This window comes from Aplysia californica, unplaced genomic scaffold (assembly GCF_000002075.1).
Source record: "Aplysia californica isolate F4 #8 unplaced genomic scaffold, AplCal3.0 scaffold00847, whole genome shotgun sequence".
NCBI classification, from domain to species: domain Eukaryota; kingdom Metazoa; phylum Mollusca; class Gastropoda; order Aplysiida; family Aplysiidae; genus Aplysia; species Aplysia californica.
Window position 1 is genome coordinate 126,993 of NW_004798117.1, and position 14,365 is coordinate 141,357.

At 42.0% G+C, this 14,365-nt stretch overlaps 2 protein-coding genes across 4 annotated transcripts in view; one reads left to right on the top strand and one right to left on the bottom strand.

Moving 5' to 3' along the window:
• Positions 1 to 3,923, top strand: part of LOC101857150 — a 13,474-nt gene extending 9,551 nt beyond the window's left edge. For both annotated transcript variants that reach the window (XM_005110053.3, XM_005110052.3), the window contains exons 2-3: positions 938 to 1,023; positions 2,111 to 3,923. In XM_005110053.3, coding sequence (XP_005110110.2) covers positions 975 to 1,023; positions 2,111 to 3,243 — 1,182 coding nt within the window. In that variant the 5' untranslated portion in view covers positions 938 to 974 and the 3' untranslated portion in view covers positions 3,244 to 3,923. The remainder of the gene's footprint in view (positions 1 to 937; positions 1,024 to 2,110) is intronic.
• The window catches only part of LOC101858308 (leucine-rich repeat-containing protein 74B), a gene marked incomplete at its 3' end in the record, with an annotated part of 87,203 nt that overhangs the window by 51,544 nt on the left and 21,294 nt on the right, over positions 1 to 14,365 (bottom strand).

The window sequence follows — 14,365 nt, forward strand, 5'->3', positions numbered from 1 at the left end:
GGCCGCCACCCGGGCAAAATTCAAAATTTCCTACCAACTGAAAAAGTTTAATGGGTCCCGCGCGCTCATATGACCTTATGCAGTAAAACACTTACAAAAACAAAAACTGTATATACATTAATGTGTCCTGTTACATTAGATATAAGTGCCGCTACTTTAGAATTACAAAGTTCAAACTGCTCAGTATCTAGTTTTGAGAAATTTGACGTAAAAAATGTTGACTTTCACTTTCACATCATGTCAAGCTTTCTCAATGCAATTCTTTTCATATCTTGATAACGGCAAAGTCGTATTACAAAATAACACTAGATCTAGGCAGAAGCTAGCTTGTAGCAACGTTAACATATAAGACTATTCATTATAGTCTACATGCGAAAGTAGGTAAGTGCGTGTTAGGTTGTGTATGAATGGGTTTTTTTCATGGGTGGGGGGGGGGTTGTCTATTGGTATCAAATGATGGTAAAAAGACACAGTCAATTATCCTAGAAACAGTTGTACGTAAAGTACGTCCCACCCTATCCCGAAGGTACCCTAATGTTAACTCAAGAGAAATCACTTCACTTCATTAATATATCGCTGACAAGCTGTTCAAATTATGATATCCAAAGCCCACAAAGCCGCATTTTAAGAAGAGAGAAAAAATGTTTCATGCTTTAAAAAAAATTGTACATAAACTATGTGTTACCTTTTCTGAATTTTTCAACATTTAGATTTTGAATTTCAATAAACTTTTCCATAGCACCAACAATAGATACCACAGATTTCAAACAGAAACCTGCAATAAAAAAAAATGTTTAAATCAATTTTTGGGCTAAATACATTTGAACAACAGGTCCACGATACGTCATATTTTAAATTCATAACATATAGCTTTCAGGTCAAAACATCATATTAGTTACATAAAGATGATATGAATCCCCCCCCCCCCGCATTCCAGGTTGTGAGTGGACAAACAATTCCACTTCACCACTACGATGTTCATGGGCATGTTTGTCGCCTTGCTTTGGGCCAGCTGTGTGGCAAGTAAGTCTATGCAATGAGTTATGTTGTGCTGCCGAACGCCGGAAACTAAATTGCTACACATCATTTTTGTTGGTTTTTTCCACGTTATATTTCAATTTTAAATTTAAAAAAAGGAATAAAAAAGAAAACGTCTCAACTAGCATACACTTGGGGATAAAATGATTCATTGACCTACTACATTGTAATTTGTTTATTCGTTCGCTTTTTCAGTTTTTCACTCCTTTATTTAAAATTTGTTCTTAAGATAAGATAAGATCAACTTTATTGATCCACGAAGAAAATCTTCACCCATTCATAGGGCAATTCTTCTATGTCATATTATATAATATCACTATATAAATACCAGGCCTCGCAATACCATACCTTACCAAACCATACCATACCATACCATACCATACCATACCATACCACACCACAGGGCTAAATCATACCATACCGTACTGTATGACTCTTTTCATCTAATCTGTGCTTTCCGTCAATATTATATTCTAAGATGGTCTCAAGGTTGTCTTCATACAGCCTCTTTCATGGATAATTCATCTTATGTTTGAAGCGTAGATTCTGTCGCCAGTGCTTGCATGTCAGTGATGTGGATCGAAGCTCTGTATTTCCGCTGTTTTCCTTTCGTCGTTGGCGCTTCTCAGCACGGCTGTTTTTGAGGCTGCACTCTCGCACAATAGTTCTTTGTTTGATCATTCTCCTTCATATTTTCCTGTCTTCACTATTTCTTCCAAGATGCTGACATCTACTCCAAACTTAGATAAGCTGTTTTTGAAGGTGTCTTTGTACCTCAATTTTGGCCTTATTCTTGGTCTCTTTCCCTGGGCTTGTTTTCCATAGAGAAGTTGCTTTGGAATCTGGTTGTCCATTCTCTTGTCATGACCCAGCCATCCCAATCTTCTTAAACACAGGATAGTTTTCATGCTCTGGAGGTTAGCCCGGGCTAACACTTCAGCATTTGCGACGTGCCACACCCCACCACACCGCATCTCACCACACCCCGCCACACCGCATCTCACCGCATCTCACCACATCACACCACACCAAACCACACCACACCACACACCGTTTTTCATGTTACCCCCAGGTTGTCTGGCCCTGCCTACTGACCAACCCACCACAATGACCATGACCAGAAATTCTAGCCGCCAGAAACATGTCTCGGCCACAACCCTACTCCACCCTACCTCAACCCTCCCCAGTCCAACCCCAACCCTCACCCACCCTACCTCAACCCTCCAAAGTCCTACCCCAACCCTCACCCACCTTACCTCAACCCTCCCCAGTCCTACCCCAACCCTCACCCACCTTACTTCAACCCTCCCCAGTCCTACCTCAGCCCTCCCCCACCCTACCACTCCACCACGCCTCCACCACGCAAACCACTCCCACTACCAAACCCACAGCCCCTCACAGAGCTACACCCACAGTCTACCTGCTGGTTTCACTTACTTATATGTGAACATCAATCGCAGCATCTCGAACACTCTGGAAGACTCGCACAGACAATTTCAGGTCGCCGGATCCCCCCACACATCCGCGAGTGCGCTCAGGGCAGCAGCAGAAGTAGTTCTCGCCATGACACGTCACATGCACTATCGCGACTTCCGGCTCTTGTCCGAGAGAACTTCTGTCGGTGTCTTCACCAAACAAGAGAAATTAACCATCTACCCAAGCTACTACGCCGTCAAGAACAATAACTGTGGACGTTCGTGCGAGGGCGAGTGCCGGGTCACGTGCGCCAGCGACAACCGAAAGTACGAAGACCTTGTCGGTTTAGGCGGGAAAAGAGCTGTGGTCCTGGATGCAAACGTTCTGTGCACTGATGCAGATCCCTACAAACATAAAGAGAACATTCTTGCGCACGAATTTACGCACTCTATACACATCTACGTGCTGGATGCCGACAAGAAGCACAGAATCATCAATGCGTACCAATCTGCTAAGGACAACCAGACGTGGCTGGCGACTTCCTACGCCATGTCAAACGCACTTGAGTATTTCGCGGAGGCGTCTACCGTATTTTTCGGGGTAAACCGGTATAGTGCGCTCAACGCAGGCGGTATGAACGTCTGTCGGATGCACTACTGTGCCACAGAGAGAGAGGCGAGAGAGAATTTGAAGGACAAAGATAGGGCGCTCTACGATATCCTCGTGGACGTCTTCACCGGCGGACGGCCAAACCTGCTCTCTGGATTGACCATCTGTCCCACCACGTGACTTGAAAGGACTGACCATATTATGTCAGGCCAAGTGACTTGAAAAGAAAACTTCCCAACAGACCCAACACAAAGTCGGAAAGATGTTCGAATCGGCTGCTTAGTGTAAAACTCCGACAAGGGCCAATTTGAAAAGAGACGTATGACGGAGTCTTACAATAGGGAATTGAAATATTCTAGGCCCTGACAGCAAACTTTTTCGAAATAGGGGAAAAAACAACAACTGTATCTACTTGATGCATTTGTCCTTGTCCTTTTCAACACAATTTAGAATTTGAATTTTGACAAAATTTACCCTGGGCACATGCGACCGATACCCCAGTTTAAGAAACTACCATTTATTATTTGTCTCAACTTTTGGGCTTATTTCATCAGAACAGCTGGCCGACGATACGATTTTCAGCCTGGTGAATCATAGCATATTTTATTGGAGGGCCACAAAGACATGGAAAGAGACACACAAAGAGGCTGGCGCATGAAATCGGAGCTCTTTTCAAGTTTGGCCGCCTCAATTTCTTTTCCCAGCTTCAGCAACGTTTGTTCCGTAGAAATAATTACTGCTGAAGTTGTAAATTTATTACAATGTGATATCTATCGCTCAAATTATAAACTTAGTAGCCTACTCATTTGGTGTTTGATCCTAATAAAATTGTTTCTGAAATACAGAATACAAAAATTCAATAAAAATGCTTTATACCTTTTTTCCTTCATTAATACATCGTGCATCGATGGTTCTATTCTTTTTATGAAATCCCTTAAATATTAAAACAAACAGAACCCCCCCCCCCCCAAAAAAAAAAAAAAAAAAAAAAACAACAAAAAAAAGCAAACAACAAACAAACCAAAAAAACCGCAGCAGTTTTTGAGGAAAGTCCTGTTATTTTGTTGGAAAAAAGTATAGATTATGTTCTTCTCTGGGCCAATACAAACTGCTCAAAAAGTAAGGAACCCACATTTTTCGCAAAAAGGCATGATCAAGCACACGCTAAAAAGTCTCTCTTCCTCCGTGCTCCCAAGCCCCAAACTCTAATATTACATAAAAAAACAATATGTGGTATCGATGACTCAGTGATTATAATAGGTCCTCGGGCTTGCAACCGTAAGATTGTGAGTTCGAATCCCATCGAGGAGCCGACGTTATATTCTTAAGTTTTCAGGAAATGCACTTTACATGGATTTTCTTCACTTAACCCCAGTGGTAATGGGTACCCGGCTATGGACAGTGAGGGATCTTACCAATTTGTTAGTGTTTGAACGCGTGCAATTCGCAGCTTGCGCTTTATATACTTTCGGGAAAAATGAGAATCTTTCTGAGTGTCCTTGGGTCTGCTGGGGTAATGATAGATATAAAGCCCATAGAGCATGCTGTAGAGCTTGGAAATGAGATATACGTGCAGAGAATATAGGTCTTTATTTTTTTAAAAACCTCCATCAACTGCGGGCTTTGAACCTGCCTGTCACTGCTAGCTCCGGCTGACATGGATACAATGTCCCAGCAGAAAAGTTGAGACACCGGATAAACAATCTCACAACACAGGATTCGAATCCAAGTCTTCTGTGTTTGACGACCAATCCTCGAACAGCCCCAACACAGACGCTGGTTTCCAGTCTCCAGTAGATTTCTGGGGTAATTGATAGTAAGTTTGCTCTCAGACCCACAGTTGATTGGATGTGTTTACCCGTACGATCCATTTACAAGGAACAACGCAGAATCGCTGAGGATTTTTCAACTCAATAGTGATGTCAGTATTGTCGTACGGGTGAATTTGTTGTTATTGTTGTTTTGGTTGTTGTTTTTTTGGGTACTTGCAACACAATACGCATCGAAGGTTAAAGCTGTTACAAAAAAGAAACAAACACAAAAAAGAAAGCGTGATAAGGACAAAAGATGTTCTACAGGAAAGAAAAAGGAAACCACACAGGAACACATGCCAACCATCGGCGTGTACGGGTGTGAGGCACGAACGCATCACAGACTTGGATAAAGAAGATCCAGGTTTACTTTAAAAAGTGTCTGGAAAAATGGTGTGTGAAAAAAACCCAGGATCAGAAGTACAGACAGGATCACCAACGTGTTACAGAAAACAGGACAGAGCCCAATCGGAGATAAAATGGGAAGACAGCAGCGGCGATGGATTTGACACGCCCACAGGGAGTTAAGCAGCTGCACAACAAAGAAACAGTTGGATTGGAATCCACAGGATAAAAGATCAAGAGGAAGGCCAATGGAACTGAAAGAAGAGTCTCGGGCCTGGGTGTCTAAACTATCGATATTTTTGCACTAAAAGATAATTTTTCTGGAGCGTTTCTTGTGCCAAATCTGCGTACCGTAAGCTCATTTTAAAAAATGGACTTCCATCGACATAGAAAGGTGTATAGTATACTGGTATCGTATCTCTGAGTATAATAGATGGAAATATGTCCCCCTTGGAAGCGAAACTATCGCAACGTGAGATACGATATACTATGCAATTCATAAAGGAAGTTTCTAAACTATCGTAACTCGACTTACGATAGTTCTGTTACCAAAACATCAGTGTCGTAATATCGTAACTAAGGTACCGTCCAATCTAAAACAGACACAATTTCAAAACATCTATTACAAAAACCTGGTGTGTTTTACAACCAGTAATATGGAAAGATCACACCCCAAAATCATCTGTGCGAAGAGAAAATCAGTTTTTTGCTTCTCCTGAAAAGTAGGTGTTTTTTTTTTAGATACGATAGTATTGGACCCTTAGCCTTGCCCTAGAGAATGACTTTAAGAAGAAAGTGAAAAGATACGGAAAGTCAAGAGCCCAGCCTAAGATAAGGAAATGTGGCAAGTGTTTGTCGGAGGCCTGAGGCCAGGTTGTCTGTGGGAAAAGTAATGGTGATGATGAATTATTAATGTGTCGCAAGGCGGTGGAATCAGGAGCTCACCAATGTTAGGGCAAGTGGAGTTATTAGTATTAAGTATCACCTTAAAGCTTAAATTGTTCGTTTGTTTTGCTTCCGATGAAAAATGGACCCACCTATTTGGAATACAAGTCAAGATATTTGCAATTGGAGTAGATGGGGGTGGAATGTTTTCAGAGGTAACATGAGCGAGAAAATAGCTGCTAAAATTTTGGGAATTCCACAGCTTTCTTCGATTTTCTTTTTTTGACGAGCGCTTGAATTCACTACGATGCCTCGTGTATACCAATGCTGTAAAACTCAACCACAAATTACCTCTGCTTATATTGCATATAACTTGAAAAAAATAATTCTGACTGCATGGCCCACAGAGCATCAGTTCAATGTAGGTACCCATGTTACGTCCGTCTCCGACAGGACCAATCTAAGTAAGTGGAAAGCCCTGAAAACTCCACTGACAATGCATGTCTAAGAACTGCCCGTAGGAGATTTGAACTAAGATCAGTCGAACCAGAGAAAAATATTATGAAGATGCCAACTGAAATCACAGCAAACACACTCGGTGTCTATGGTCAACTGAACCATCAAAGTTCTCCATGGTCGACTGAAATATCAACGTTTATTTCGGTACACTGAAACATCAAAGTTCTTTTTATTCGCCTAAGAGATTAAAGCGTTCTTTAGTTTAGTTTCAGTAAGCGTTTTACGGCACTTGTAACACAACTAGGTCATCATAATATAAGAGCTGAAGATTAGAAGTGTTACAAGAGAGTAGCAAACACAAAACAGAAAAAAAGAGAGAGATCGACGATAGACGTACGTTTGATAGAAAAGAAGGAGAAAACCACACAAGAGCACCGGCTAGCCAACCACAAAGCGCTCTATAGTTCCCTAAATCATTATGCCCTCTAAGGTCAAAAGAAACACTAGCAAGCTTACAGCACGGACTACTGTTATCACCAAAACCCTATACAGACCGAGATACGCAAAGGTCACCTCGGGGATCACATCAGCTGGCACACTGAATGTTCAAGTCTTATCAGCGGAAGAACCACAAGGATGTAGTGCGAGGATTTTTTTTTACGTACGTCAACGCTTCCTTACATTCTTTCGCCGTCCAAAATGTTAACACACTAGAACCCATTTGTCGCAGTTTTCTTGAGTCCCGCCATGTTGCAGAAGTGCTTGATTTTGTTGGTATTGGTAGTTGGTAAGTACGACAGTATATTTTTTGTTGTTGTTATCAATCCAGATATATAATATATAAGATACATATTTATTTATATGTATTTATATATAATATAATTATATATATAAATAAAATACATATATAATTATATACTTTATATATTATATATATTATCAATCAGGTGACAAAAATACCTTTACCGACGGAGACACTCAACAAAACGGTTAAAATATAGAAACACAACATTTGACAGACGTACTTGGTCACCATCCGGATTTATTGTGACAAATTTACAAACAAAAATTCTAACTTTAAAGGAAGTTAAAGCACGTTCTCCATGTGGCGTCTGTTTCGGGCGATACACGCTCTGAGGCGCTTGGCCAAATTGTCTGTCATTTTCCAATTGCTGAGCTTTTGGTATACTTGGATCTTGTACAGTTTAAACTCCAGATCGTACAGCAACATGCGCCGAACAGATTCTCGAGCAAGAGTTAATTCAATACTATGACGACAATCTGACTATTTAGGTTCTTCACTCACAGACTCCATGACCACTGCCACATTCTAAGGTGTGCGCACTTGCATCGGTCTCCCACTGTGAGTGACCCTAGATTTTGACCTCTTGTTTTTATTTTCAACAGAGCCATGTGGCGTGAAGTTAGCCACCCACTTAACTCGGTCTTAGGGGTTAATTCCAAACCGTTTACAAAAGAGATTCCGTGTCTGCATAGGGGACTTTGTATCGACACATTATGTTTCAACCATAATATATACGTTGTTCAACAGTGAACTGTATCTTAGGAGTAGCCATGGCTGCTTCCAACGTACTATTGTTATTGTTACGTGTTTCTCCTACAGGAAGGTTCAGCTTGCTTCCTATCAATTTTTGTGTGAATTGTGCTCTTTGAGAAAGAGAGAAAGAGAAAGAGAAAGAGAGAGAGAGAGAGAGAGAGAGAGAGAGAGAGAGAGAGAGAGAGAGAGAGAGAGAGAGAGAGAGAGAGAGAGAGGGAGGGAGGGAGGGGGGATGGGGATGGGTGGGAACAGAGTAATAAATTAGGGTTAAAAAAGAGAAAAAAAGCATAGGATAAACGTATGGAAAATATTCCGAAAAGAGAGCAAAATCCTCATTGTATCTCGAAACATCTTTTTCAACATCCAAATATCATTTTCAACACAATTATGTCGACCAGGAACGACACCCTCGCCGCCACGGGGAAACCATCCACAAAAGTCTGATGTACAGACGTCATCAGGCCAGGAGGATGTGACGTCACAACAGGAAGCGGGAGACAGACAGAGACTTCGCCGCTCAGGCATGCCACCGATTCCAAGCACATTTAGGCATATCTATGTACACGAAAACGGCGCTCTTACCACCTCCCAAGGAAACCTTAACCTCACAGTAAGTTCTGTAGACTTCTTTGGGCCTAAGGATCTCATAGAAACGACAACAAAAATCCCATTACGTTTAAGCAATTGCTTAAGACGCAGGTGTTTAAGTCTTAGTTTCAGTGAGGTTTTTTATTTATTGATTTATCACTTAAATAATTAATTAATTAACTTCATTCATTTATCCATTTATTTATTTATTCAATATATAATGTATTGATTTATTTTGGTAATGTGTCCCTTTTTGGGTACCATGTTAGTGATCTTCTTCGCATCAGACAACCATAGACTGCGAAGTCCTGTGGGCCTATTTCGGTAACCAGCATCTCATTAAACCGCATACAATTCGTAGAGAGCCACGATATGCTGCCACAGAGTGTGCGCTCAATACATTAGATGTTTTCAGCTTTGAGGGGCGTCCTCCCTAGTTAATGCCCGCATTCGATTAAGCAAAGTCACAGTCTGCCAATCCAAAGTCCATTGCAAAAGTGTTGTGCCATGGGGACAACTACTATTATTAATATTGAGAACATATTAGAGAAGGCGGGTTGCGTCGACCCCAGCTTTGAGGGTCAAGTCTGGATTGCATAAGACAAGATAAAACATCTCCAGTAGAAAAACTATTATTATGTGAGGCGTGCTGACTGAAAGTGCTACTTCTCGGATTTCATCTCAACAGATATAGATAGAAATGGGGGAAGGAGAGGGGGGGGGGGGGGGCGATAAGGGGAAAAATGGTGGGTGTCTTGAGTCATAATGCACAGAGCTAGTGCTTTCAAAGATGATGAATCTACCAAAGTACCAAACAAGGCATAATAATATACAACAACAGCAACAACAGCAATATGAGCAGAGAAAAAAAAAAAGAAAACTGAAAAAAGAACAATAGGGTCAGCAACGACGACAGCAACACTATATGTCATCGACAACAACCATCACCACATCCTTCCACCGATATCAGCCATAGAATTGAAACAAATTAAAAGGTCTCTTCTTATGTGTACTATAAATAATGTATTCCCTGTACTCCCTCTCTCTCTCTCTTTCTTTCTCTCTCTCTCTCTCTCTCTCTCTCTCTCTCTCTCTCTCTCTCTCTCTCTCTCTCTCTTTTTCCCCTCCCTCTCTCTCTTTCTTTTTCTCTCTCTCTCTCTTTCTCTCTCTCTCACTCTCTCTCTCTCTCTCTCTCTCTCTCTCTCTCTCTCTTTCTCTCTCTCCGTCCTTTTCTGTTTGTTTCTAACTCTCTTTCTCTGTTTCGCTTTCTTTCTCTCTAACTACCCTATCTCTCCTTTTTTTCTTCTTCCTCCTCCTCTCGTACCAATTCTTCGTCGATCTCTCTCTCCCTCTATTCATCTCTTTATCTCTCTACCTTCCTCTCTGCCCCCCCCTCTCTCTCTCTCTCTCTCTCTCCCTCTCTCTCTCTCTCTCCCCCCCCCCCTCTCTCTCTCTCTCTTTCATTTTCTCTCTTGATAGCACTTGATATCTCTTTTTTTCTCACTCTATCGATTTATGCCTTCCTCCACTCTCTCCGTCTCTGTCTCCCTCTCCCTTTGTCTCTCTCTCTCCCTGTCTCTCTCTCTCTCTCTCTGTGTCTCTCTCTCTGTCTCTGTCTCTCTCCCAATTTCATTCACTCTCTCTTCACACTCTCTCCGCCCCCCCCCCCCATCTTATTTTCTTTCTAACAGATCGAGGTGGGTGGCTCGCCCCTATCCTCCTACAAGGCCATCCAGACAGCAGCCCACATAGTCTCTCTTATGACCCGCCACATGGGCTCCGTCATCTTCCACAACCTGGCAACGTCAGGTACAGCCGTGGGCACCTTCACCCGGACCGAGAAACTCATTGTGTACCCCAAGTACGCAAATTACAGGTGAGGGGATTCATTCATTCTTTTATTAATGCATTGATTCATTGATCATTCGTTCATTCATTCATTCTTTCATTCAATTATGGATTCGTTTATTCATTCTTCAAGGGTGGATGTATGGATGGACGGATGGACGGACGGATGGATGGATGGATGGATGGATGGGTGGATGGATGGATGGATGGATGGATGGATGGATGGATGGATGGATGGATGGATGGATGGATGGATGGATGGATTAATTCATTCAATGATTGATTAGTTCATTCGTTGGTTGATTGACAGATAGATTGATATGTAGATAGAAGGATTGATAGATAGATTGATTGACAGACTGATTGATTGACTGATTGATTGACTGATTGAATGATTTGTTCACCCATATATTCCTATGCTAACATTATGGAAAGACACATGCATCAAACCATATACATCCATTAGTCCGTAAATGTATAGGAATGTTTATACTATTTAATCATTTGTCGATCAACTTCAAAGTACAGTAACTGTAACTTTTCAAATTAAAATAGAAACACCCAGAAACCCAATGTTTTCCCGTGGCCGAAAGGCTCGAGTTGGTTCACGTTGAAAACCATCATCCCCATTGAACAAACTCTTGCACCCTTTGCCCCAGCCTGAGCAAAAGTCTGGAATCTAGCCCAAATTAAGTTATTTTATGGCACTTACAACACAATTAGGGTGCCGAAGACAAGAGATGTTGCAAGAGAGTAGCAAACACAAGAAGAACGAGGAGAGTTAAGGACGATAAATATTTGATAAAACAGGAGTAAACAACACCAGGGCACCCGCCAACCATCCTCATATTGGGTTGATCGACAGTTTACTGTAGGTGTTTTATTCAGCGTTAAAGTAGTCTATTGACCCAACACTACATAAACCATACACATTTTACAGGAGAGACTTTCGAGAAAATCAGATTGGGTTCAAAGTAGTACAAGTAGGAAACTCGGTCTCTATGTCTTCTCCGCTTCTGTCCACAGTAACGAGGGTTGCGGCAGAAGCTGCGAGGGCAGCTGCGCACACACATGCACCTCGGACCATAGGAAGATGGAGAACCTGGCAGGTATAGGCGGGGGTTTGGCGGTAATCTTGGAGGATAATCTGCTCTGTACCAGCACCGATCCCTACCGGTGAGACGCCAAAAATCAAAACTAAAAAAGACACTCCAAAATAATTTTCAGTCTCTTTTTGTTTTAGTAAGAGCTTAATGGCACTTGAATCTCGTAAGAGTGCTGAAGATTAAAGGGGCGACAAGAAGAGTAACAAACACAAAAAGATGAAGGAGAGATAAGGACCACAAATGTTTGATAGAAAGTAAGGAGTAAACCCCATCAGAGCATCTACCAACCACCCACAACAACCATAAAAGATGGCACCGATTCTGGCAAGAACGAGTTTTCTTGGGGTTGTGGATAGGCGCAACGGAGACAAAACAAGCGTAAGACTTGTCTATATTGCCCCTTAAATCCGTCAACCACACACACACACACACACACACACACACACACACACACACACACACACACACACACACACACACACACACACACAAACAAAGAGAAACAAAAAGAAACAACTTCATCACGCATGAAATGTTTCAAAAACAAAAGGAAAAGAGGAAAAAAGCAAAGGAACCACAATAGAATAACAACAGAGTTCATTTATGTGACCTCGGAGCCTGAGTAAAAAGGAGACAACTACCCAGTCCTAGCCTTTCAATTCCCCAAAACATGAATCATCCCCCCTTGTCTCAACATGAATTCCACCACGTTGCACATTCATGTGTATTTATCATAATACATGTATCATTATCATCATCGTCCCCATCCTCCTCCTCCACTTTGTACTCCTCTTCCTCCTTCCTCCTCCTCCTCCTCCTATTTTCTCTTCTTCTTCTTCTTCTTCTTTTTCCTCTAATCATCATCATCATCATCATTTTTTGGTAAGCAGGGTAGGAGGGAGAGTCTTGTTTTAACTTAAGACAAAAATAAAATAACAATATAAAATGCTTAAATTTGTTTAATAGCTCCACGTTTCGCCCCGTGAGCTCCCTCAAGAGCAACTCATCATCATCCTCATCATCATCATCATCATCATCATCATCATCATCATCATCATCATCATCATCATCATCATCATCATTAACGTACATTTTTCAATTTTCAGCCACGGTGAAAACATTCTGGTCCACGAGTTCTCCCACACCATCCACTCGTTGGGTTTAACCCAGCCGTTGAAAGACAAGGTGCACGCGGCCTACAACCAGGCCAAGCAGAACGGCACATGGGTGGACAACTCTTACGCCATGAGCAATCATAGGTTAGTCTTTGTGAAATTGAAGCAGTGAGAGAGAGAGAGAGAGAGAGAGAGAGAGAGAGAGAGAGAGAGAGGGGGAGAGAAAGAGAGAGAGAGAAAGAGAGGGAGAGATAAAGTGGGGAAGGGGGAGAATGAGAGAGAGGAGGGAGGGATATAGAAAAAAGAGAGAGGAGGGAAAGAGAAAGAGAGAGAGAGAGAGAGAGAGAGAGAGAGAGAGAGAGAGAGAGAGAGAGAGAGAGAGAGAGAGAGAGAGAGAGAAGGTGAGATCGGCCTATGGAGTAGCAAAACAAAACAGCACATTAGTGGCCAACTCTTGCTTGTTCAGTACGTGAGATTGATAGCGGGTGTGGTGGTTCGAGCCTCAACTCAGTCCGACGGTGTGTCCTCTGGAAGGGAACTTTATACGAATAAAATTTTCCTATTTGGATTGGTCCTTTCGCAGATGGACGTAAAACTTGGAGGTCCCGCTTCTTAAATAACCTAATGGTGTTGATAAGGGCGTTAAATACATCTTGTGATGTGTACTGATAAAATGAGTCATTTCTCGAAATCCAAAAACGGACATATTGGCCCAAAATTGACACGAGGGCCAAATTTGTTTATGTTCAACAGATACCATTTTCTTCATTTTTGGCAAGTCTTTTAAAATACTTTCATATTCATAGACTACAAACTCAGCCTATAAATTTGACGTAGATCTATCTATTTATCGCTGCCTCAGAATGAAAAAGTTTGATCTGACAATTATGGCCGTTTTGAGTTGGAAAGACCATGAGGTCAGAATCAAATGTTTTATCTGCTCTATCAAAATCGTTTGAGTATTTAGAGTTGTTATCAGGATATTTAAAGAATTGATTTAAATTTTGTGAAATTCCAAATTTTTATACGTCAAATTTGTGAAAACTAGGCACAGAACAGGTTGAACAATGTAAATCTGAGGTAGAAATAGATCTACGCCCATCGGGGAAGGGGAAGGAATCTGAGATGCTGTGTAACTCATTGTGTCAGCACGTCTTACTGATCACATTTTACCGTTTACAGAGAGTATTTTGCTGAAGCCGTCACGGTGTTCATGGGGGTGAACAAGTACAGCCGGTTGAGCTCGGGAGGCATGAACCTCTGTCACGGAGCCCAGGGCCCCGTCTGCGCTACCGAGAAGGAGGGCCGCCAGAGACTGGCCAATAAGGACCCCATGCTGTATCAGGTGCTGGTCACCGTCTTCACCAACGACAGGCCGCTGTTGATGAGTGACATGACTGTGTGCCCGCCGCAGTAGGTGGGGAGGACAGTGGTGCAGTCACAGAAAGACGTTTAGGAACTTTACCTACTCTGCTGTTCGTGTTTTTATCGTTTTGATTGTATGCAACATATAGACGCACCGGTTAATATATTGGAGGGGGGAGAGCGCGTGTATGTGAGAGAGAGAGAGACCGAGAGACAGAGAGA